This window comes from Miniopterus natalensis, chromosome 3 (assembly GCF_054644295.1).
Source record: "Miniopterus natalensis isolate mMinNat1 chromosome 3, mMinNat1.hap1, whole genome shotgun sequence".
Lineage (NCBI taxonomy): Eukaryota > Metazoa > Chordata > Mammalia > Chiroptera > Miniopteridae > Miniopterus > Miniopterus natalensis.
In genome coordinates, this window is record NC_142083.1 from 62,638,270 (window position 1) to 62,664,217 (window position 25,948).

General features: G+C 40.8%; 1 protein-coding gene across 1 annotated transcript in view; it reads left to right on the forward strand.

Annotated features, from left to right (window-relative positions):
* Positions 1 to 25,948, forward strand: part of KCNN2 (potassium calcium-activated channel subfamily N member 2) — a 135,963-nt gene that overhangs the window by 81,644 nt on the left and 28,371 nt on the right. Inside the window, exon 5 of the mRNA XM_087815497.1 lies at positions 24,339 to 24,480. Within this exon, the coding sequence (XP_087671623.1) occupies positions 24,339 to 24,480 (142 nt within the window). The remainder of the gene's footprint in view (positions 1 to 24,338; positions 24,481 to 25,948) is intronic.

Sequence of the window (25,948 nt, forward strand, 5' to 3'; positions counted from 1 at the left end):
TTCCTTCTATAAGGAAACTGTCTTTATTTGGGGTTATTTTCAAGAAAGCACAGTTCATTTACTAGATAAACGAATGAGCATTTGAACTTTTATTTTGCTTTTATTATTAAGCTTCCTGTAGGGATTGACTTACATTCTGCTGGTCACTGTTTTCCCCCAGATGTGGGTTTTTAATCTCTGAAAACCTGGAACTGGTTACCAGTGTAGCTTGTTGGCTTTAATCTGCTTGCAGGAGCTTGAAAATCTGCATTTCTCAGATCTTGTTTCTAAAGGAATAGTCAAGGTCATCTCATCGTAGGTGAAATATAAAATGACACCCTGCAATTCGTCATCTTCCAGCTTAAAAATAAGGAAATACACTTAAGAAAAGGATCTATGAGCTTAGGTTATAAATATCAAAGTGGTGGTAATATTTGCATTGGCTTTGGTAGCATTTTTTAGGTTTTAGGTATTTCATAGGTATAATACATTTAGGAATGGTTTTCTAGCAACTTGAGAGAACACTATTTTGGAGCTGAGTGTGTGGATGTGGTAATAAACGTTCAGGTGATTTTCATCTTTCCCTTATGGAATCATTAAACTATCTTAAAATTAGGAGGGCAGAGAATGCCTTCAATTGGACAGTCTTGGTTTTACTTGTATGCGATATGATTAGTTGGATAAGACCTTAGAAATCACCCCCATGAAGTCAGCATAGAAAGCCCTGGCTTTTGGCCTCGATGTTGACTCTGGACCCCCAGCTGGGCACGCACACACCTGAGAGCTGTCCTTCATTCTCATGATACTTTGGTTCTCCATCTTTTGGACTGCATCTCACACTGACATTTACTAAAAGACCTGGCTATAGATTTCTCATTTGGTTAAATGAAGCATGTACCCATGAAAGGAAAAAAAGATACAGTGAATCATGTATTTCAGCTTTCCAGTGTTATTTTTATGTCACAGATATTCTTAAACAATGCTGTCTAATAGAACTTTCCACAGCGATGGCACTGCTTGCTTGTGTTTGGTTTTTGTTTTGTTTTTCACTGTTCAATATTAACCACCAGCCATATGTGGTTACTGAGCCTTTGCTATGTGACTAGCATTATTGAGGAAAAGATTTTTAAATTTAATTTTAATTAAATTTAAGCAAGCACTCTTGGCTAGTGGTTACCATATTGGACAGCACAGATTTTGGTTATTTGCTTGTTAACTGGTTAGCTTTTTAATGTCTGTAAAACTGTGTGTGTTTCTGTGCATGTGTTGTAAGAAAAGTTGAGCTTTAAGTTTTTCATCCAGAGAAAGCTATCAGGAAGAAAAATTGGCACAAAAACTATAGAATTGGTGTTATATATAGAATCTGTAAGAATTGTCCAAGAGATCATTTAAAACATAATAAATTTGGTACACAGAATTAAATGGACTCCTTCCCAGAACAATGGAAGAGCAGTCTAGGAATTGAAAACACTGTCTGCTAGAAAGAGGGAGGAAAGGGGACAATGGGAGAGAGGAGGGGAAGCGGGGATATGGATGAATGTCAGAGTTATTAAAGTTTTAGAAACTCTAATTGAGGTAATGCTACTGCACTGGCTCTAATACAGTAGAGGGAAAGCTAATTTCATCTAACTGCTTTCTGTAGTGAAGACTCAGGAGTCACAGTAAAATAAACAGTGTTCTGCACAGTCTGTTAATTCCTTCACAACAGATAACCTTCTTTCAGATGAAAGATAGAAAAAGCTTAAAGTAGAAAATACAAAAGTGTTACATTTACAGACTTGGAGACTACAGAAAGTGTTACATAATTCAGATCCTTGATGATGAACCTGAAGGTTTTTCCACTATCTATGGTCCTATAGTCTAACTCGAAATTAAAGAACCAACATCCTTGTAGGACTACCTGGTGTTAAGAGGGTTTCTGTTCTCCTAGGAAGGTGTCAAATTGTGAGTCGGGGTGGGAGTGGAGCAGCAGGGTGCCTGGTAATGTTTAAGGAGTAAGACTGTCTGGTTGGGCAGTAAAACATTTTTTCCTCTCTGAAGCTTTATTTCTCCATTATTTTTCTTTATTAAACGTTTCTTTTTCTCTAGTTACATTTCTCTTGCTTTTATTTTTTATCTCTCCCAAAAGATTCTCATCCAGTTTTGTGGGCATAGTGACATATTTTGACGAGTTAAACCAAAACAAAGCACAAAGCCCCACCTTACCTCAGTCAATCTGTTAATATATTTCATTTCACCTCTATCTCCTTCTTAGTGTTTCTAAAGCAACCGTGCAGCTGCTTCCTGCCTTAGAGAAAGAAAACAGATTGCCAGCAATCTGCCCGGTTCCAGTGCTGTGGTCTGGGTGTGACAGTGCTGAGCGTAACGATTGCAGGAGAGCACATTACTGTGCTTCGGATTAAAATGCAGGAGTGCCACAGTGTAACATAGCGAGATGCTAGCACCAGCCTGCCCTGTAGACTAATTCCCATTACTCCAGGGGGCTGGATGAATTTTGACCAGGTCGATGGCATTTGAGAGGATTAAGATAGGAGAAAGTTGAATTCCAGAAATGGGACATGGCATTATTAGAAAAATATTTCTGTTAAATCTTTTGATGCGTTGGGGACAGGATAGAAAAGGGGCTTAACAGCTAGAATCCCTAATCTCACGCCTCACTCTAAAAAAAAAAAAAATGATCCAGAAGGGCTTTGGGAAGGTGCCTGAGTGTCCCCAGTGGCTGGTTTAGCCACACCAACAACAGCAACAACAACAAACATGGTCTCCATGATGCCTCCTCCTGTCCCGGTGTATTGGGAGAAGTTGGAAATGTTTCCATGCTTCGGACATGTCCTGAGCATGTGGCCACTTGGCTCACGGTCATCTTATCTTAGCAAATGGTCAAAAAGAAATTCTGCCCTGGTTCCTCCCCTTGAGTTCTGACTGTTTTCTCTTATTTTCCTGTCTGAAAACTATTGTTCTTTCAAAGCCCCAATCTTAAAGAGTGTGTGTGTGTGTGTGTGTACACACAGCCTTGATGCTTTGGTGGGCTTGCTGGAAAGGCATGCTTAATACCTTTCTGTGCTGTCTTTGTAGAATATATTAGTATCAACAGAGTATAACTACAACACATTTAAGTGTAAAATTAACTTAGACATTATAGTGCATGTTTTTTAATAAACTTCAAAAGACAACAGAAGTGTATAAAGAAATCTGGAATTTCATCTTCAGCAATATGGAAAATTAGATATCCTGGTTATCTTTTACAAAACACCTAAAGGAGCTGGAGAAAATGAAAACGCACAGCTGAACTTGCAAGAAAGTCAGGGAAATCTCCGCATACAAAACCTATTGATGTCAGTAGGAATGCAGATATAAACTGGCTCTTGGGCTTCAGTTACTCTGATCATGGTAACCAAGATTTTTAGGTTTTTTTAAAAGGGAAAACCGCAATAAGGGAAATAATTTACACTGGAATGTGACACATAGGCGCACTGTACCAGGCAGTAGATTTTGTAGCAACATGCAGCTCTGAGGGTCAGAGTTAAAGTACTGACTGCTATAGTGTATTCCATTCTGTTTTATTATAAAATGCTGGTCCTGATGGTGGTTCTCAGTCTTGCCTGTTCACTCAGGTCACCTGGGAGCTTTAAAAATATACATTGCTGATCCCATCCTCTCTGATTCTGATTTAATTGGTCTTGGGTTGTAGCCTGGGACTCAGGGTTTTAAGAGCTCCCTGGGAGATTCTAATGGATAGCCAAGGTTGAGAACCACAGCACTAAATTGATTTCACTACTAATGGGACTTGACAGTAGTTTGAAAAACACTGCTCTAAGGGGACACACCTTTAATGAAAGAGCAGACTAAATATAAAATCCCCCACCACAGAAGGAAACCAGCCAAACAAAAAATATAGCTATCTCCCAGCTGGAGTGGTGTGTGGGCTTGGTGGGGCTGGTACACATGTTGAGACGTCAATATTTGAATCCCTGGTAGGTAACACCCTGAGTCACCTGGCAGAGTCAAACACAAAGCTCTGCAGAGGAGCACACCTCAGCCCAGGTCCAGCAGGATGCCTTTCCTGACATAAGTCTCTCTCCAACCAGCCAAGGTGACTAAATGCATGAGGATGCAAACCACCAAGACAGAGAGCAGAAATAACATGCAGAAAAACTGGACACCGTGCCCCCAGAACTTCAAATGAGAAGGACAGAAAAAATATATTTGAAGTAATTGAAGAAAGATCAAAATGGAAAGCATAAGCAGAAGTACACTATCAAAAGATCAGGAAAAAACTTGAAACGTGCCAAACAGGCATCTCAGTGGTCAGTGCCTGGACAGACACAGCTGGTTCACAGGAAGACAGAGCCCAAGAAACGCTTCTTAATGTTGCATATTCTTTGTCTCTAGAAGTAGATGGGAAATATGAGTGAAATGACAAGACAAGGGGACAGTGAAAAGGTTTAAATACCTCAAATGAGACTTCCAGATGAAGAAAATAAATACATGGCTCAGCGGTTGAGCATCGACCTAGGATCCAGGCTCTCGGGGTTCGATTCCCGGTCAGGGCGCATGCCCGGGTTGCGGGCTCCATCCCCAGTCGGGGGCGTGCAGGAGGCAGCTGATCAATGACTCTCATCATTGATGTTTCTCTCTCTCTCTCTCTACTTCTCCCTTCCTCTTTCTGAAATCAATAAAGATATATTTTAAAAAAAAAAAGACTGGGATCAGGGGCCTGCCTCTAGACTTCACAGGCTAGCAGGGTAGATGGAAGATGTACACAAGTAACAACAGTGTAAGTTAGAGATAAATTCCCAAGAGAGGGGCAGAAAATGCTATGGTAGGATGAAATATGTGTGATTTGGACAAGACCTTAAGAAGATGAAATGGTTGGGAACCGAGAGAGAGATGTGGGGCAAGTTGAAAAGAGAACACCCAAGTTGGTGATTCTGTGTGAGAACGTAGTGTGTAAAGGTAAAGTCGGGACAGATTGGAACCTCATTTAGAGGACCCCAAATGCCAGCATAAGAGTTTTTAAGTGTTTTCTACAAGAGAATGCCTGATTAAATTCTTGAGAACATGGGGGTCTTGAATACAGTACTAACATTTGATTTAAATTTTTCTGCTTAGTGGAAGTCCTGTAGGTTATTTTCGGCATTTGTCACATAATGTCCATTGTTCTCTTGTCGAAAGAACTTTGCAACCATTAGGAGCAGCTTCGCTGGAATTATGTAAGGAAAGTCTTGCTTCCCAAGTCTAAATTGGATTGAAGAGTTAAAAAAGAACAAGAACACAGATCTCAAATTATCCATTGCATAAAATATTTAATTTCTTATGAATAAGTGGATTTCACTAAAATTATTTTTCTGTCTTCAGGGGCTCTCAGGAAAGCAGTTAATGAAGGATACTGATTTTAGAAGCTTTTAAAATTTTTATAGTAGAAATAATCTGTGGAGGCACATGAAATAGATCCATGAGTAGCAAGTATTGAAACCCAGATGCACTTGGCAAGCCTCAGATTTACTAAGAAGGGGAAGCCTGAGCATGTGGTTGGAAGTAGAGAGACTTGGGTTCTCATTCTTGTCTGCAACTGATTACTTCTCTCACCTTGGACATTCTGTTCACATTTCCAGCCCTTAATTCCTTTAGCTATTAAATGAGAAGGTTAAAATGGATGGCTTCTAAGATCCTATTATCAGTTCATAAGTATAGGGAAATAAGACTGAATATGCAGAGAGAAAACTTTGGGGAGAAGAAATGTACATGTTAGTGACTAGTGTATTCCAGTTTCCTTTTTCTAAACTAAAAGTGTGAGAGGAGGGTATTTTTTTCCTAATCTTTCTAAGCTATGTCTCCATCTTATGGGTACATCTTGTTTTATGAGTTCTTTTGTTGACTGACATTAAAATTGGCTAGTGCGTTATTTCCCAGCTTTATCAACCCCTTCACTCTCTGCAGAGCCTGGGTTACCTTTCGCCTTGTGGATTTTCTAATCATTGGACCCTTTGAAACTGAGGCTCATTGCTGTTTATATGTGACACACATACATGGTGATAACTTGGGGTATTTAATACAGTTGTTTTATAATGTGTCTGCTGTTTCACTGTGTGTCATAGGCTCTCTCATTGTCACATAATCTTCATTGTTCACACATGGAAAGAGTTTCGAATCATTAGGTGCTGTTTTCATTGGTATTATATATGGAATACCTTTCTTTTAGAGTCAAAATCAAACTAAAGAGTAAAAAGAAAGAACAAAAACAGAAGAATTACAAATTAGCAAATGCCTAAAATGTATAGTATCCTACACATTGAGGAGCCTGTCCTTTTATCTTGGGGAAAGGAGTTAATAATAATTGTAATTAATTTGATAGCTTTAGAATTGAACTAAAACTAATATAAAATCCAGGTTTTCACAGAATTCATTAAATTTTGTTAATTTGTTAAAGTTGAGACACATTAGCAATCAACAAATTACAACATATCACAACAGAAAACAGTAAAAACCTGTAAGAGCATGAATATTAATATTCTAAGTAATATATTTATCTTACTGTTTGGCTACATGACAAAAATACAGTGTGTCAGGTTTTGTTCATCCTGCTTTCATGTCCCTATTTGAGGCAAGAAGCAAGTAACTTTCAAAATTAGAATTTCTATAATAATTGTGTAGGATTTGGACTTCTTGTAATTCATTATACATTTATTGGGCTCCAACTAGGAACCAAGTCAGTGGGGTTTCAGAGGGAGTCCTCCCTTGGGTGCTCAATGACCAGTGAAAGAGACAACTGAAAACAAAACAAAATTGCAATTTAACACAAATGCCACGGTATACATCTGGACTTGGGCCTAAGGAAAGTATGAATGCTTCTCAGATGGGTGGGTGTTGAAGACGGGAAAGAGGTAGGGACAATTCGAAGCCTAGGGAAAAAGCAGTAGAGCCTGGCTTGGAGCTGGTGGTAGGAAGAAGTAGCAGAAAGGGTGGGTTGGGACTCAATTGGAAAAGGCCTTGGATATTCTGCTAAGGAGATAGGACTTTTTTTTTCTAAGCAAAGTTGAAGGTTTTGAGAGAATAGGAGCCTTTGCAGATTATGAGCAAAGTAACATTGTTAGTTTTATGTTTTAGAAAGACAACTCGGAGAACAGTGAGAAGGGTGCAGAGTGCTAGGCCTGAGGCCAGGAGCCTGGGCGGCTGATCGAATGTTTGTTGCAGTTGACTAAACTTCCATCATCTCTCTCCTGGAATAGGATGGAAATAGGAATTCTTTTACTTATTTATTCACTAAAAATCTATTTTTGAGCATCTACCATGTAACAGTCACAGCACTAACTAGCAGTGGTATAGCTTTGAACAAAACACAGTGTGCAGCCCCGTGGTAAGAATGCAGTAGGGCTGATTACTGGTCCCAAGAGAACATGGGAAAGGGGGTGCCTGAGTGCTCTCAGGAGGAGAGGGGAAAGTGTTAAGGTCTGATTTGAAGGTGGGTTGTATAGAACTAGAGGCCAGGTTAAAAGGGGAACTAAGGTATAAGAAGAAAGGACATTGTGTGCAGAGGTCTGGTGGGGTAAGAACAACAGCTTACCCCATGAACTGAAAGTGCTGCAGCTGGAGCTTAGAATGGAAGTTTGCGACAAGCAAGAACTAAGGCTGGAAAGGCTAGCAGAGCCCAGGCCAAGAAGAAATGGCGCAGTTTGGAAACATTTAAAGGTGAATGCCCAGAAAGCCATGGCTCCTTGATTTTAGGAACAAGGCATAGTTAAAGGTGATGCCAACTTGTGTGAGTTGGGGCAGCTTAGTGTCTGGAGGTGCCCTTAGCAGAGCAGAGGAATGTGGAGGACAGCCATGGGGTGCATGAATGGCACTGGTTGGAGGCAGAGCACCATTGGTGTGTCTGGGTGCTGCGCTGACCTGAGTACCCAGAGCCCTGTCTGCACCCAGCTGTTGTGAACACTGTACTCCCAGTTTCTCCATCCAGTGAGCAGATTAGGACACAGACCTGCTGGAATCCCATTTCTCTTTTTAGCTAACCCCCAAATTGCCCCAAAGTAGTTTTCCTCCTTGTACCCCACATGGTACCAAGCACAGTGACTTGTACAGTGTGAGTCTTCATTGTCTATGAATTATGTTCTGTTTCTAAGCCACCATTTCAAGGCCACCAGGTGTCCTTGCTGGTCCTGGTCTTTCTCAGAAAACAAGGTGGAGATGGTTTCTAAGTTGTATCTGATGGAGATCACAATTCTGAATGCACTAGTAACATAGCATTTATATATAATGGGTTTGCTGGTTTGAAACATATGCCCTGGACAATATATGAAATGAACACCTGCCAAGTGATTGCTGGGTAAGCACCCTTTCTATTAATAATGTGTGTATAAAGTGAGAATCAAACAAATCCTTAATAGAATAAAAACAAAAATGCCCAGCAACATACTTTATCTCCATTTAGTGACTAAGAAAAAAATGTGTAGCAGTTATTATTGAGCCCCTTCTTTAATTTCAGAAGCCAACACTTAGATAAAGTGTTCTGTTGCCTTTACTTCAATCAGAGACTTTATCAAAATATTAATTTTTAAAAATGTTTATTATTGACACTATTACAGATGGCCCCCATTTCCTCCCTTTTGCCCACCCAGCCCCCCCCCCCCGGCCTTCGCCACACTGTTCAGTCTGTGCCCATGGGCTATGCATATATGTTCTTTGGCTAATCCCTTCCCTTTCCTTTATCCAGTCCCCCCCAGGCCCCTCCCCTCTGAGATCTGTCAGTCTGTTCCATGTGTCCATGCCTCTGGTTCTATTTTGTTTGTCAATATTTTGTTCATTAGATTCCTCATGTAAGGGAGATCACATGGTATTTGTCTTTCTCTGACTCGCTTATTTTGCTTAGCATAATGAAGTTCCATACTGTTTCCCACAGTGGCTGCACCAATTTGCATTCCCACCAGCGGTACACCAGGGTTCCCTTTTCTCCATACCCTTGCCAGCATTTGTTGTTTGTTGATTTACTGTTGGTAGTCATTCTGGCAGGTGTAAGGTGATTGAAAAATGTTAGTTTTAAATAAAGGATACAAGCTAAGAAATAAACATGTTAATTAAATCAAATGGAGCAAAAAGAAACAACCCATTATGGGCTGTATATCTCTTCACACTGCTTCAAAACTATTGCTGTGTATAAGCTAAGTGGCTAAACAAGTAAAATATTCATTTATACCATGAAAACATCTGTTTTGAAATAATTTTGACATATATCAAAAGACAGAGTATAAGAGATCTTCTATGCACCCATTCCCATGGCTTTTTTCCTAGTTTGCTATCAATATACATATCACTAAACAATACACAAAATTATCTTATAAATATATGAGTTGCTGATTCTGTCATTTTTTTTAAATAGGATGCCAAGTGAGCAGAGTTTGAATACTGATAATGAGAGAAGCACTCTGGTGCTCAGGTTGATTTGGAAAGCTGTCCACCCAAAAGGCACCTGCCCCACAATAGTGTTTGTGGCTCCCTCCTTGAACACCCGCTGTGCCCCCAGTATGGGCAGGGCTGACAGGAGCAGCGGGGTGCTTAGCCTGCCTGTGGAGAGTAGGGTACCCTTCGCTCATTGTTCTGCAGAACCGTTGGGTAGGGGTATTTGGCCTTCCCTGGTGGTCCCAGCACCTGGTGCAGCCTGCCCATGAACTAAGGAAGCATTTGTGTTTGAATGAATTAATATACACAAATTTATCAAAATTCAATTTTTTAAAGTTTTTTTAAGTTTTTTAAAATACTTTTTTTTCCCCTTTACCCAAGAAGCATAACAACAAAATAAGCTACCAAATAATAAAGGAGCATCGAATATCATGCTAAATGTATGTTTAGTTTAAGGTCCTGGAAGTCAGGATGTGTATAATATTTCTTTAGCCCATTTCACTTCAATGGAGAAAAAGTTGAGAGTGAACATTATGGCCGAATTAAAACAGCCGTGTTATTCAGGCATGATTATGTGGGTTCCGTGGCTCTCCTGCCTCTGGTTTTCATGCTGGACAGTTTCCTCGCTGTCCAACATGACAGCCAGTTATCCACATGGTTATTTAATTTTAACTTTAAGTTGGACAAAATGAAATGAAATGTAAAACTCCACATTTGTACTAGCCACATTTCAGGTGCTCAATAGGCATTCTACTTCCCATTCTAATTTGTATGTTTTCAGTATATTTCCTATAAGCTCCCTCAAAGCCTATGTAGAGCACAGACAGATACTTTAGCCCCTGGAGTACCCCTGTGTTTACCAGCTATGCCCATGCTAATTGCTAACCTGGTTTGGTAGATGGAAGAGAAAGCTAGTGTTGATCCTATTGACCTTCACCTGCATAACTAGTTAGCCCTTCATCTAAGCTCACTACACAGAGGACGCTGGGCTTTTAGATCCAGCTGTTGCACTTGGCTAAGGGTTCGACTACTGTGATCCTAATTTTGACATTTTAATAGAAGGAAATGTTTCTGGGCTTGGAAAGCTCCCATTTGGTTAGTACAGTTGAACAGGACTAGAATTTAAGAGATCATATCATTGCCATGTGGTTGTACTGAAGAGATGATTGACAGGCATTGCACAACTAAGCTTAAGTTCTTGGGTTGGTTTGATTTTTGTAATTCTGATCCTGGGTGGCTTTGGGTTGCCTGCAAACAGCTGAAGTGCAGAGGTCATTTTCCAGGCAGGCTTCCTTTTGCGGTAATCTTTTTTATTGACCCCTGAGTCCTCTGTGTAACAAAGTTAATCTCACCAAATTGGCAAGCTGACATCATGATTCTTGGGGGGAAATGTCGCTGTATTTGGCACCAGCGATCATTGTACCGGTGTATTTGGCTGAGCTGAGTGTGCAGCCCACTGTGCTAAGGATACACACTGTCCGCCTTGCTTCTCCAGGCGACGCACATTCAGCCAGGAAGTGTTTTTGATTACCACTTTATATTCCTAAAATACTAAAATATGAAAGATAATGAAGGAATTTTGAGTGGTTTTCCTCTTCTCATTTTTCTGTTCCTGGAGTGGCTGCAAATTTTAGCCTGCACTAGTGAAAGCCGTGCGATCTATTTGCACATGGTGCTCAGCAGTGAGGTTGAATTTTCATTTTCTTCCGTTGTTAGCAGGCTGGCTAGAGTCAAAGCTTTTTTGACTGTTCATGATTTTTCTCCCACCATTGTTTACATTTTTTCAAACTTTTACTTTCAGGAGTTTCAACTGTTTATTTACTCACTTCCATTACTTGCAGCCTCTCTGTTTCTTTCTTGTTACTCCACTCTCTTTTCTTCACTCTTTCCTATCTTCTGTTTGCATAACAATTTTTTCTATGTTTCACAAAACATACTCTTTCAATTGCAGTTCAGTTAGACTGTTTCTGTTCTGAGGACTGGACAGTGGGGGATTGATAGGTCCTGGGTGGTGGCTGGGCTGGAGGAAGCTCTGGCCTCTCCGGTTCCTCCTCGCGAGCCGAGGAGCCAAGGCCTGCGCTTTAATTCCCTGCGGGCCTGTGGCATTGCAGTCCATATTTTAGCTGCCCGGCTAATCGGTATGCAACCTAAAACTAATTTTTAGAATTGACGTGGGAAATTTAACTGCTAAACCTTGAAAATGACCTTCTCAGAAAATCTGCGGTTCTTCTGCTTCGTCTTGCTGGAGTCACCTTCAGCTCAGTGTCCCTGACAGCTCTCTCTGCGCTCTTGGTTTGGTGGCACAGTTTTCTTTCTTTTTTAAAAATTTGTCTTTATTGTTGAAAGTATTACAGATGTTCTCCTTTTATCCCCATTACCCCCTTCCACCCTGCACCCACGCCCGCCCCGGGCCTTCCCCACGTCATTGTCCGTGTCCATGGGTTATGCGTATACGCATGTACATTCTTTGGTTAATCTCTCCCCACCCACCCACCTACCCACCCGGTACTCAGTTTTCTGACTCTGCTTCTTTCTCTGAGGAATCAAATGATGACATTCAGGAATGTTTTGCTTCCCTGGAGGCGTAGCCTGGGACTGGGAAGTGCTGGAGGCTAGGACTTCTAAGTAGGAATTTTCATTTGCTACATTTGGAAAATTAAAAATTTAGAAAGCATTTATGATAATTGCCTACTGTCTGTGTGGCACCTTGGAGCTGGGTCGATTTGGACCACTGGGGCATATTCTCTCTCAGTTGACTAAGAGCTCTGTCAAAAGTTTCTCTGAAATACATGATGGATACTAGACACAGAAATGCACCTTCCTCCCCTCGCCTGCCCCTGAGGATGGAAGTACTGGTGGTGGTGGGAGGAAGGGCACTGAGGAGGCAGGAGGTCAGAATGGCACAGAAAGGTTGAAAGCTTTTTCTTTTCTTTTTCACTTGGTCTCCTTGATGCTGAACGCCCCTTTTTCTTCTACTCACCTTGCTTTGTGGACTGAGGCACCCTCACTCGATGGCGCTTTTGCTCTGCCAAGCAGCTCCTGACACCGCCTCCTTGCCTGCCTTCCTCCCTGCGGCCCTCTTTGCTCTTACATCTCAGTGGTACTAGTCACTGTGTTCATCGGCAGTGAGTGACAATGCGGGGCGGGTAGAAAGGAGCAAAAAAACCTAAAACCTGCCTATTGCTCAGAAAAGGCCTAACGTTTGCAAGAAGGTATACTCGCAAAAGGAATGACTTTTCTTTGTCTACTTTTGCACAAATAGAGAAGGATTTGGTCCACGGAGAACACAAGAATGAGAACTGATGAAGCAGCGTTGGGCTGGTGCTTTCTGAGCTCGGCGCTCACAGCCATCCCTTGTGTGTCTGGTATGATTCTCCAGTTAGAGGAGAGGAGGGCTCAGACATTAGGACTCACTGCTCTGAATAATGAGAGAATTAAGAGGTGGGTCAGGACCTCCAAATCCAGAGGAATCCTTCTCTGACCCCATCTCAGAGTAAGTAAAAAAGACCCTGACTTTTGTATCTTCAAACGCTGGTTCAGTTCCAACATGGCCTAGTTAGAAAAATCCACAGGATTTTATTTTTTTTCTTACAGATTTAGGAAATAAAGCCTGGTCTTTGGTCTAGAGAATCTCAGGGGGGTGAAATATGGAGATACGCTGCCACCTCCGATTATGTCGGATTGGCTCTAGAACGGAGCCAGCATCCAGATGTGCACACACCAGCGCGCACGCATGCCTCAGGGGATGTCCCTAAGAGGGCTGCTGGGTGTAGGAGTGGCCCCAGCTTGTGTGTCTCAACAGTGACTCCTGTTTCCCACATGGAGCAATTCCTGTCTCCAGGTGACCGGGAGGGAGGCTTTCACTTGAAGGTATTCCCAGCAATGTCCCCTCACAACCCTGACTGACTCTGGCACCGGTCAAGCCAAACTCAGCAGCGCAGCCTTGGAGATAAACTGGTGTGGCACTGCCACCTAGTGACTGCCTGCCCCGCTGTTCTTGTTGGCCTCCAGAAGGGAAGTGAATCTGCTTACTGCCACCCGTGTGGAAAATCATAGTGGATAAGTTTTAGTAGGAAGCTTCTAAGACCGTATCCTGCCAGGCCAGGGCACACACGCCCTCTCTGCGGTCAGCTGAGCCTGCGCGCATCACCATGAACTCTGTTAAGTGTGTTTGAAGAATCGACTTCTTGGTAAGGGAAGCTGAAATTCTGGCTGAGCAGGCTCCATCTTCGGCTCCTGCCCCCCCCCCCCCCCCCCCCCCCCCCCCCCCCGGTGGAGGAGCTCACAGTATGTGCAAGATGCTGGCACACGCAGGAGCTGGAGGAATGGAGGCTGTCCCAGAAAATTAAAATAACCACTGGTTAGGAAGTTAGTAAAGGAACAGAAGGGAAGAGAAACTTGGTCAGAAATGTTAGCCCTGGTTATAACATTGCTCTCAGAGTTGACATTTCTTTTCCCTGGGGAGTAGCAAGGGCTTAAGAATATAATTTGTGGCGAATTCCAAGTTTTCCAGTTTTAGTGCTCTCCAGGTTTTCGGATGGCCGTGACAGTCCAGCAGCCCTGAGACTAAACCAGTGGTTCTCAGTGGCGATAGTACTGGCCACATGGGCCACTTTGTAAATCTGTGGAGAGGGTTTTTTGCTTGTCACTGGGTAGGGCCAGGGATACTGTGTATTCTGTCCTGCATGGGACATTATCACTCAACAAAGAACTATTCTGCATCCCACTTGACCTTTCTTTGTACAAAAATCCTGTCTATGATTTCCTTAGTTAAGACAAATCCATTTTAAATATAAATAAAATATTTTTGCTCAGTTGTAATATACACTTAATTTTAATGCTATAATACATAGTGTGTAAATTGAAGGAAAACTGTCATTTGTTTTATTTGTAATTTGACCAAAAGTTTTTATCATCTCAGAAAATCCTGTCAGTTATGGCAGTGTCCCTGTGACATTGGAAATGCCAGACAACACACAGACTAAATTGCATTCCAGTGTTTTTACATGTAGGTGCAAGCAACTGACTGCTTCATGTCTGCCAGGTTAGCCTTGCCTGAGAATTTAGATATTGAAATACATGATTTATTGTAAATCCTGCCTATCTCTGCTGATTTTCTTTGGATACTTATTGGTGTTGAAGAAAGTCTATATTGGGATCCCCAAGATCCTAAAGCCATGTTTGTGTTTTCATGATTCAGTGATAGATAGTAAATTATGAGTACAAGGGAAAGAGTAGGTGAATGTTACATAGATTGGAGCAGTTCAGATTCTCTGGCCTGAAGGAACTTTCTGTAAATTATTTACAGAGTAGTTTTATACATAAAATTATAATGTTTTTATTTTAGAGCACCCTAACTCAGAGATTTTTAGTAAAATGTTTAGACCTACTGAATTTTACATTTTATTTGAATTTAAAATTATAATTTTAGGTCCCAGTGTTATTATACATTCATGTCATTACTTTCATCTGTTATATATATTTTTCTTAATATATGTCTTTAGCTCTTGTATTCACATTTATTACAACTTGGATATTACCTTATTATTTCCTGCAATCAGTTTTCCCTGACTACATTTTAAACTTCTCATGAATGCTTATTAATTTTTATTCATGTGTATAGTCCCAGTGCCTCCAAAACTTCCTTCATATGTAGATGTTCAACATGTTATTGAATGAGAAGGAACTCCTGAAATAAATCTACAGATGTTTCTCAACCTTGACAACACATTAAAATTGTCTAGGGAGCTTTAAAATAAAATCCCTGCTGTGGCCGCACCCCCAGTGATCTTGGCTTACTTGATTGAGGATGGAGCTTTTGCAAAGGTATTTTTTAATGCTTCCCATGTGATTCTAATATGTAACCATAGGTGAGCACCTTGATATGGATCAGTGGCAAATAAGAGATATATCAGCCATCCTCTGAGCCACTAACACTCAGCACTTTTCTCCTTTGAACCTAAATATGTGCCTTCATTGGATTTCTTTTTATGTTTATATGTTTCAATTAATTGAATTACTTATTTTCTTATACTTTTAAAAAAAATTTTTTTTTAAATATATCTTTATTGATTTCAGAGAGAGGAGAGGAGAGGGACAGAGAGATAGAAACATCAATGATGAGAGAGTCATTGATCGGCTGCAGCCCGCAACCCGGGCATGTGCCCTGACCGGGAATCGAACCCTGATCACCTGGATCCTAGGTCGACGCTTAACCATTGAGCCACGCCCGGCTGGGCAGTTTCTTATACTTTAAATCAAAAGTACCTGCACATAATTGGGGTTTGGAAGGAGATAATTTATACTTCTCTCACTTCTCTGGGTCTTCAGTTGTTGTACTTATCCGCTTCATTACTGAAATAAAGCAGATCTGAACGCCACCACTTGACCCCTGGCCCAGCGGGCTGCCTCGTGTTCCGATAATTCATCGCTGAATTAGATGGATCACAGGCGCATCCTCACACCTGCCCAGTCAGCTTGTCACACAGAGAACCCAGAGCCTGCTCTCGGGAAGCAGAGCAGACAGAGGCCCGGGCTCCAGCTGTCCACTTCCCATCCCAGATTCCCCATCCCTCCCCTCCCTAAATCCAGAAGAAATGGATCATCCCCACCACCAGTTAACACACACATTAAATCAAATAGTGTTAGAGGCAACAATTTTTCCTTTGATTTGATTTGATTTTTTAAAATAAATTCACAGAAATGTCTAACAAAGAACATTTTCATAATCTGAAAGTAATTTTGAAATTGTGTACATATAACTGGCTCATGAGAAAATGTCAAAGATGATTTGAAAAAGAGATAAACTAAGAAAAATATATTAAACTATTATTCAGTTAGCTTCTTTAAAGGCAGGAAGGAAAGTTAAAGGGTAATAAATTATTTTGAGTATGAATAAAAATTAAATTAAAATAATGCTGTGATACTGAATATATTCTATATTTCTCAATATTTGTCAGTTACTTAAAACTTGCAGAAAAGTATGGATGAGTAAAGGTTATATGGGCGTGCCAACGTTTTGCTTTGCTTTGGGCTAGGATTTGATTCCATGGGAGACAACTTTATCATATATTATATATATATATATATATCTATATATATATAGATATAGATATAGATATAGATATAGATATATATACACGCACACACACACACATATACGTACACACACACACATATATATATATGATTTGTTTCAGGTACAGCATAGCTGGGATCTACTTTTCCCTTCATCAAAACTTTTTAAGATCTTGTTTTTATTCCTAGCATTTTAAAATTTATAGTAATCCCGCTTGGCATAGATCTTTTCTTATGCTGTATGCAGCTACTCAGTAGAACCTCTTTTAGAGATACCTGCCTTCCATTTATCCTACACAAAGAAATAAAAGAACGTTTTCATTTCTTCCAATTCTGTATTCTTGTGGCAAGTCAATTGTTAGGCCTCTGTGTGTTGATTCTGTGAGATTGTATCTTGTTCTCCTTTGCCCTTCTCTTTTTGTCTTTCTGTTCTGCTTTCTGGGAGATTTCTGCCAATTTGTATTCTAATCATATTATGATTTTTTGCTATAATTCTAACTATTAAAAAAGTTTCTCCTTTTTATTCTTTAAATGTACTTCTTTGTAGCATCCTGCTCCTGTTTCATGGATGCCATGTTTTTGAGATATTTCCTGATAGAACCTAGAGTGTTTAGGTATCCATCACCCTGGGCCATCGCAAGGCTCTTCTGTTTCCTCCTTCCTTCTTTTCTTTTGTCTTTCTTTCTTTTGTCTTTCTTTCCTTTCTTTCCTTTCTTTTCTTTCTTTCTTTCTTTCTTTCTTTCTTTCTTTCTTTCTTTCTTTCTTTCTTTCTTTCTTTCTTTCCTTCCTTCTTTCCTTCCTTCTTTCCTTCCTTCCTTCTTTCCTTCCTTCTTTCCTTCCTTCCTTCTTTCCTTCCTTCCTTCCTTCCTTCCTTCCTTCCTTCCTTCCTTCCTTCCTTCCTTCCTTCCTTCCTTCCTTCTTTCCTTCCTTCCTTCCTTCCTTCTTTCCTTCCTTCTTTCCTTCCTTCCTTCCTTCCTTCTTTCCTTCCTTCTTTCCTTCCTTCTTTCCTTCCTTCCTTCCTTCCTTCTTTCCTTCCTTCTTTCCTTCCTTCTTTCCTTCCTTCTTTCCTTCCTTCTTTCCTTCCTTCTTTCCTTCCTTCTTTCCTTCCTTCTTTCCTTCCTTCTTTCCTTCCTTCTTTCCTTCCTTCTTTCTTTCTTTCTTTCCTTCCTTTCTTTCCTTCTTTCTTTCCTTCTTTCTTTCTTTCTTTCTTTCTTTCTTTCTTTCTTTCTTTCTTTCTTTCTTTCTTTCTTTCTTTCCTTTCTTTCTTTCTTTCTCTCTATTGTATCTTTTCTATAGAAAGTATACTTCAAGTGTGTGCCAGTCATTAATTCTTCTTTAGGTAAGAACTTATTATTGTCTGATGAATTTGCTGTAAGGTAGCTAGGTGGAAAGCTGCATTTTTTTGTTGTTTAAATCCTTGATATTAGTATGTGATTGTCTTTTCACTGAAGCTGTCTGTTTCTCCAGAGAAAAAGTATTTTTTCTCTATATTAGCTAATTCTAATATAGGGTTAGAGATAGGGAGAGAAGAAAGGAAACTAGGAATGCTATTGTTCAGTTTGGAAACTTGAATTTAAAGCCCATGTTTTCAGCCCCAGACATTTTCCCTGACTATAGCTGTGCCAAGGTCAGAATCTCCAGTCTATCCCCAAAGGAAAAAAAACCTCTGTCTCCTATCAGTTATCTGGCAGTACCAGGTAGGGACAGGAACCTGGGCATCTATCATCCCACATATTTAAATATCAATTCTCCCGATTTCAGCACGGAACCTCCAAGTTGTGAACCTTCCATGTGATGCATACTATGACTATCAATGCCTTTTAACGGGGGGTGTTTAGGCCATTTGTATTTAATGTGATTACAGATATGCTTGGTAAATCTGTCCTCTTTCTGCTTGCTATTTGTCTCATCTGTTCTTTGTTCATATTTTTCTATTTCAGCCTCCTTTGGGTTACTTTATTATTCCATCATATATTCTTTATTGGGTTATCAGTTATTACTCCAATATATTTTTCTAGTGGTTCCTTTAGGTTTTATATCATACCGATAACGCTTAGGTATATTATAACTAAATTATCAGTCTTATCTCCCCCAAACTTATACCACTTACTACAACCTATCTTCAAGTGATGCTGTACTACTTTAGATATAATACTTCCACTTCTCCAGTGGAATGCAACTGAATAATTAAGACCCCTTGGCAGATTTCTGGATCTCTCTCTCTGCAGATCTGTCCTCTGTTTTTTGTCCCTGTGAACTCTTGGCCTCCCTGCATTCCCAGCTCTGTCCTTCAACTGGGGGAGTCCTCTGGGATCTACCTGGTTTCCCCCCTGAGCTACATCCAGAGATTCTCTTCACTTCGGTTGTTTGCCATCTTTCAGGGATCACTGTTATTTGTTACTAGATTATCTATGTCTTGTTAACCATTGTTTCAAATATTTTTTCTGGTTTTATAGCTGTTTTAAGAGCATGTGTAAATTCAGTTCCAGTTTTCCATCATAGCTGGAAGCAGAATTCCCCATGCACTTTTATTGTATAAAAATGTATTATCTATCATTCTCTGATTTATCCTTTCTTTTCTTTTTATTCTTGTGCGTTTATACCTCTTTTTTATAGCCTTCCTCTCCTTTTCGTGGTATTTCAGGAAAGAAATGTGGATTCAGGAGAGAGAACTGATGATTGATTGATTGCATGCATTTAAATCCTCATAATACTTTTTACTATATAACTAAGGCTAGCATTTGAAATCAGAGCTGACAATTAAAAGGAGATAATTTTGCCATTTATAGTGCTAATAGTAAGTTTAATAGAAAAGTATTAATGAACATAGTTTGTCAGCTGTTAACCTCCATTGTTGAATTATTTTTTTCAAGCATAAAAATGCCATATAAGTTGCATACAGATCTTGGAAAATAACATGACAAATTCAATTCATGTCAAACAATGAATCGAATTCATGTCAAACAAAGACTCATTTCTTTCCACTTCTTGTACCTGTATATGTGATCCTGAAGGCCTAGCATGTGGCCAAGGGCAAGTCAGTTTGAGAACAATTGTTTTACATTGTCACACTGATTAATTCAATAAACACTGGTTCCCTGCTATATTCTTCTAAGCACTGTGTGTAGATATAGCAATGAAAGAGTCATAGTCTTTTTCCTCAAATTCTATACATTTTAGATCCTAGGGGCATGTTAGATGAGTAAATTATATATTATGAGTCTTATGTCCCAAGTCAGCATTGATTGATGGTTAGGAATATCTACAAGAAGCTCCTGGGATAGAAAGAGAGGACTAGTGGTCATGCTGACCAAAAGCTATGTAGAGTTTCGAGAAGGGGAGCCATGAGAAGATTCTTAAAGTTCAAATCAGGGCTAGGAAGACGGTGGAAGGTGGTTTCAGGTAGAGGGAAATACACCTGCAGAGAAAGAGCTGTGAAAAAGGGTGACATAACTGCCAGCCATTAGTGGGGTGAAAGGTCCTGTTACTTATGGAAGGGTGCTGAGGATGAGGCAGGAGTGCTGGGCAGAGGCTCCCACATTCAGAGGGAAGAATTCAGTATTTTCCTTGAAAAGATAATCTCTGTGAATTCAAACAACTATTACAGAAAGCTGTCATATTTCTAATCTAAGAAAAGAAGCAGTGGTAGACCCACAGTGAGCAATAAGTGAAGAAATGAATGGAGACTAAGAAAAGGAATGTTTTGCTTCTTTTAAAACCTAAAAGCTGATCTCACATTCTTTAAGTCTGTGAAGCATGTAGTCGCATAAAACAGTTTACCAAGTCCTCTCAAATCCCCAAGTCCTTGTTCTGAAAACCTGAGATCATCAGGCATTTCTTTCACTAATTTTAATCTTTTTTAAAAAATTGATTTCAGAGAGAGGAAGGGAGAGAGAAGGATAGATAGAAACATCAATGATGAGAGAGTCACTGATGGGCTGCCTCCTGCACGACCCTGACTAGGTATCGAACCCCGATCGCCTGACTCCTAGGTCAACGCTCAGCCGCTGAGCCACACCCAGCTGGGCTCACTAATTTTACTCTTATTTCATGTATTTCATTTTATTTTATTTATTGATGTGTGTGAGAGAGAGAGGAAGGGAGAGAGAGAGAGAGAAACACCGATTTGTTTCTTCACTTATTTATGCATTCATTGTTTGATTCTTGTATGTGCCCTGACCAGGGATCTAATCTGCAACCTTGGTGTACAGTGACGACACTCTAACCAATTTAGCTACCTGGCCGTGGCTTATTTAATGTATTTTTAGTTAAATAAGCATTCATATTGATCAGCATTTGAAATTTGCCATCTGAGTCATTTCTTTGTCTTTCGCAGAACAGTTGTCCTTGTGGAGAGGGTTGGGATTGTCTGAATAAGTTTGTGAAATGAACTTCTATAAGAAATGTTTTGAAATTTTTTAACCATTGAAGTTATACATATTAATCATTGACAACGATGTGAATCTGGCATAAATTCAAAGCCTGGCAGTGTTATAAGTGATAATCTCATCCTGTTAAAGTATAATTATATATAAGGATTCTATATATAACATGCATGATATCATGTTGTTAAATATACTATTTGTGTCTGAATTGCCAAGAAAGAAATCTTGATTATTCTAATAGTATCTAATGTGGTCCCTAATTACCTACCTCTTCTTGAATATTCACAACTAAGTATGTCTAAATGTAACATAAACATTAGCATGAGGTGCTATTTTTCCATTGTAAGCTATTTTCCAGGCAGGTTTATTTCATAGGCGAAAATTATAATTTAACATTGAAGCCCAAACTCTAAAATACCAGCTCCTAGAAAGATGTTTATTTCTAATTAGGCCGTTCAATATGGAATTACAATCTCTGACCCAGTGTAATGGGCATAGCATATAATAAATATTAACTGAATGATAATTATGACATAATACTTCACAGTGTTTGGCAAAGAGTCAAATGAGGATGGGAGAAATTTTTATATTTAAAACTTGTGTATTAATTAAAGTGAGCAACTAAAGAGGAGTCAGCTTTCTTAAATGTTCCAGTGAGTGCTTTCATTTTTCAAAGTTATTTACTGCTTCAAACTTTGAAATCAAAAGTGCTACAGGAAGAACAGTCTTCCAAACCTGTGCCAAAGCTGAGATTTCCCTGTGCAGCCGTAAAGGCGCCCCCAGGGCCTGTGTTTATAGTAGGAGCTCTCGAACTCCTTTTTGTAGTTGCTCTACCAAAAGAAAACCATGTGCCCGGCAGATTTGTTCAGGTCACTCGCAGTGTAGAAATAACTTGGAGTTTTCATTCAGATATGGTCACGTTCTCTAAGAGTCTAATGATTGAGGACACTGTTGATATAGAGAGGGTGGAAGAATATAACTTTTTCAGCCATGTTTCAGATTCGCCATGTCTTAAGACATTAATGTAAAGTGAGAGTGAATACAAGTCAACAACTGAGCACATAGTGAGCACTCAACAAATATTTCATATGCACCAAGGAATTAGGGCCGCCACCTCCTAAATGTATCAGATCTTTATGTAGGTCACACTTTGTTAAGAAGAAACTTTGTCTCACAATTAAACATTGAATAGGGCAGTGATTTTCAACCCATGTGGCATGAAACTCTGGTGTGCTACAAGAATTTTTTAAAACATGCAATACCTGACTAGTCAGGGACACTGATCTTTTTTCTCTTAGATTGTCAAATAAAAAAATGACAACAGCCAACACAACAATAGTTGTCTGGTGTGAATGAATCAGAATTATGCTTATTTTTTTGTCAGATTGGCAAAAAATATTTTTTGCTGTGCCATAGAATTTTAGTAATTAGTTTATGTGTGCCATGAGATGAAAAGCTTGAAAATCGCTGGAATAGGGTATGAACTCTTTTGCCTCCCTTCTTTTGTAGAGCCCACACCCACAGCAGGGAAATGTATTCCCTGTTTTAGGCAACTGCTTGATGAGGAATACTCTAGAGAGAGCCCCAAGATCATGAAAGGGTTAGAATCCAAAGCTTAAATCTAAGAGTCTTGTTTGAAATGAAAACCACACTGAAGCCCCCTTACCCAGGCCGAGCAGGCTCCCAGAGCAGATCAGAGTCTGTGAGCTCGTACTGTAGGTGAAGTAGGCCACTTCATCCCACTCCTGTGTTATTCAACTGAGTTTCTCTGGGGAAACGCACTCACCTGTCTTCCTGGAAAGCTAGGGATCCTGCCCGGCCGCCCTACTGACACTGAAAGCCCCTCTACCCAGCCACTCTGGGGGGAGACCCCGCTGCTAGGCCATGATGGCAGCCCCCGGCGCAGAATAGTGGAAGAGCCTGCCCTTCTGCAGCCAGAAGCTCCCCGGCCAGGGCTGGCTGCCTGTGCACACGCCCTTCTCTTTTCTTTAGGAAAATACAGCGATTGCCCTCACTCTTCCTTACCCTGGCGATCCACCACTCTGGACAGGTTTTCTTTTTCCCTAGACCAGAGTAACTGGAAATACTATTTCTTAGTTTCTCTTGCTTATTTAAATAAAACAATGCATGGGTCTTTCTGTATCCAAAGACAGTCAGATCCACTGATACTACAGAGGAAAGTTCACATTCTGTGAACCTTCTAAACTTTTGGTTATAGTGGCAGGAGCCTTGCCATGAAACGAAGGACAGGGAGAAAAAGGCACCCAGAATCCGTTGGCCCAGGGTCGGTTATATATGGGATCTATCCTGGGGCTCAGGCCACAGGGGCAGCCTCCTTGCCACCCTAGCTCTGGCGGCACAGCGAGTCGGATTGGGAGACAGACTGCATGCATGTAAGCAGGAGATTGTCAGCATAATGCTCTAAGAGCAAGAAAGGAAAGGAAAGTTGGGCAGGGAGGCTGATCCTGACGAGAAGATAAGTTGGGTGATGAGCATTAAATGACTTTAGTACCGGAGTCTGAGGTCTGACTGTCATGAGAAAAGAGAAGGGCCGCTCTGCCCCATGACTACACAGAACATGTGTCCAGAGCAAGCGCCTCCAGGGTAACAGCTCACACATCACTGCTGTACGTGTGTGTGGAGAGCAGGGTGTCCAGGGTGGACCAGGTTACTGTTTAGTATTGCTGACTCAAGCAGAACGTTATAGGATATGTTTCTGACAAACACCTTCCACCTCACTAAGGAAAACTTGACACTTTAAAGAATGATCAGGATAAACTGTGTTCTTTCCCCCGTTTTTGACTCCAACTCTTTGTGTGCAACTACTGAGGCGCCAGCTTTTATCAAGCTCTGGCTCCCGGCAGGGACTGCATGAGCAAAGGTACAGCTTTTGTCTTCAAGGAGACCACTAGTGCAGACCTCCAGGGCGACAGTTCAGCGCAGTCCCGTGATGGAGAAATACACAGGATGCCAGTGGAGTCCGGAGGGGGGCTGGGACAAGAGTAGACAGAAAGGGCCCCACTTGAATTTCTATTGAAAGATGATTAAAAGTTGCCTATTAGGGAAATGAAGCTTGCAAAGGACAATCTAAACAAAGGGAACAGCATGCATGGCTCCTGCTACAAAGGTGTAGAGCAAGATTGGGCGGCTGCATATTGTCCTGTAAGTGAGACACATCTGTGGGCATCAAGGAACGATGGGACATGACCAGGGGCCAGGGCAGGGCTCAAGGATAAATGTGTATTTATCAACTTATACCAGTGAGAAAAGAGTTTTTATATTTTAGTTTGTTTCAGATTATTTTTAAAGTTGGGGAACTTCCTCATGTCTCTCAGATTGCATAGGTTGAAATTCAATTTTATTTATAATTGTGAGCTTTGAAAACCTCTAAATAAAGCAGTTTATAGAAGATACTGAGTGAATTCATTGAGTTAAATCAAACTGGCCTTAACAACCACACTGTAGATTAAGTATAAAGGCCTGGCTTTGTTTGCTATTTTTCAGGTACCATGATCAACAGGATGTTACTAGCAACTTCCTTGGAGCAATGTGGTTGATATCAATAACTTTTCTCTCCATTGGTTATGGTGACATGGTGCCTAACACATACTGTGGGAAAGGAGTCTGTTTGCTTACTGGAATTATGGTAAGTGTTTTTTTTACTTTCAATCTCTTATTTATACTCAAGAAGACACTTAAACTGTTGGGCCCACATGCAGAAATCACTGTAAGCTACTCGGGTTCCCAACAGCAGGAAATCAGTATAAGAAATCAGTTCTGTGTTGGGAGAGAACATCAGCAGATTTCATCTTCTTTTCATCATGAAGCTCCATTGAGGACATAGAGTTCCTAGATTCCTCTTTGTGAGAGGTGCGCTAATTTGATGAACAAATGTCTTAGAGCTTCGGCTTCAGAGTCAGAAAGTTCCTTGTGTAAGTCTGGGTTCTGCTCTTTCTTGCTAGCTGTGTGATCTTGAGTAAATTTCTCTGAGTCTTACTTCCCTCGTTTATAAAATGTGGGTCATAATAAGTATCCTGAAATGTGTCAAAAGGATTGAAGAATTACATGACATTTTATCGATCAGATTAGATTAGATTTATTATTTTAACAAATATTTGTTGAGTGGCAGGCACTGGCCCAGATACTGGAAATACAACAAAAGAAGACAGAAACTGTTCTTGCAAGCTGATAGGGGAGGAACCCACGTTTCAAACAATTAACAAATAATTGTTAATCACATTTGTGACAAATATATGAGGAAGTGAAGCTTCTGATCTAATTTGGGGTCTGAGGGATGAGATCTCCTCAGAGAAATAGATCTCTCTGAAGTTGATGTTTACCTTTTCACTGAGGTGGGAAGGGTGGGTAGCCGGGCAAAGCAGGAAGACGGAAGAGCATTCTGGAAAAGGAAAGGGTTTATTTCAAGGGAATGGGGCAAGGAGCGTGGTACATATGAGCAGGGCCACTAGACCAGGAGTGTGCAAAGTGCCATGGCATGAGGCTGGGGACAGAGGGCACCTGAGGAAGGTGTGCTGCCTGGGGTGACTGCCACTGTTCCTCGGGGACGCCTAGCAGGCTCGGACACCTTCCTTCCCCCTCACATACTATGACCCGGCCAGGACTGTGCGTGCCGTTTGTTTAGATATATGAAAATTGAAGGCCAACACACCATCTAAAATTTGTTAATGTGGTATGAACTTTTAAGTGTTTGAGTCAGAGGTCGTTTCAATCTGTTGCACCATTTTCAGCGGCTTAGATTCTTCTTATCTCCTTTTTATAGTTTGGCTGTAGCGAAGACTGTTGATCTGATGCTGTTGGTCTCTGCGACACTGGGAGCTCCTAGGGCAGGGCAGGGCATCCCCAGGGTTTCCGAGGTTGCGCAGCCCCGCCCGGTGAGGCGGGCTTCCCACGGAGGGCGTCTGCGTGGCGGCCCCGCAGCCTGCGCCCTCACCAGCTGCGCACGAGGACTGTCCCGAAAGTCAGAGCTGGCTGGAAGGACCGAGCTCAGAGAGGGTGGGAACAGCCTTCTCCCACTTGGGGGTAGTGAGCTGGGATAAGGCAGCTCGCTGTGAAAATAACATCCGGGGCCAGTGTAAGGTCACTAGTAGTAACAA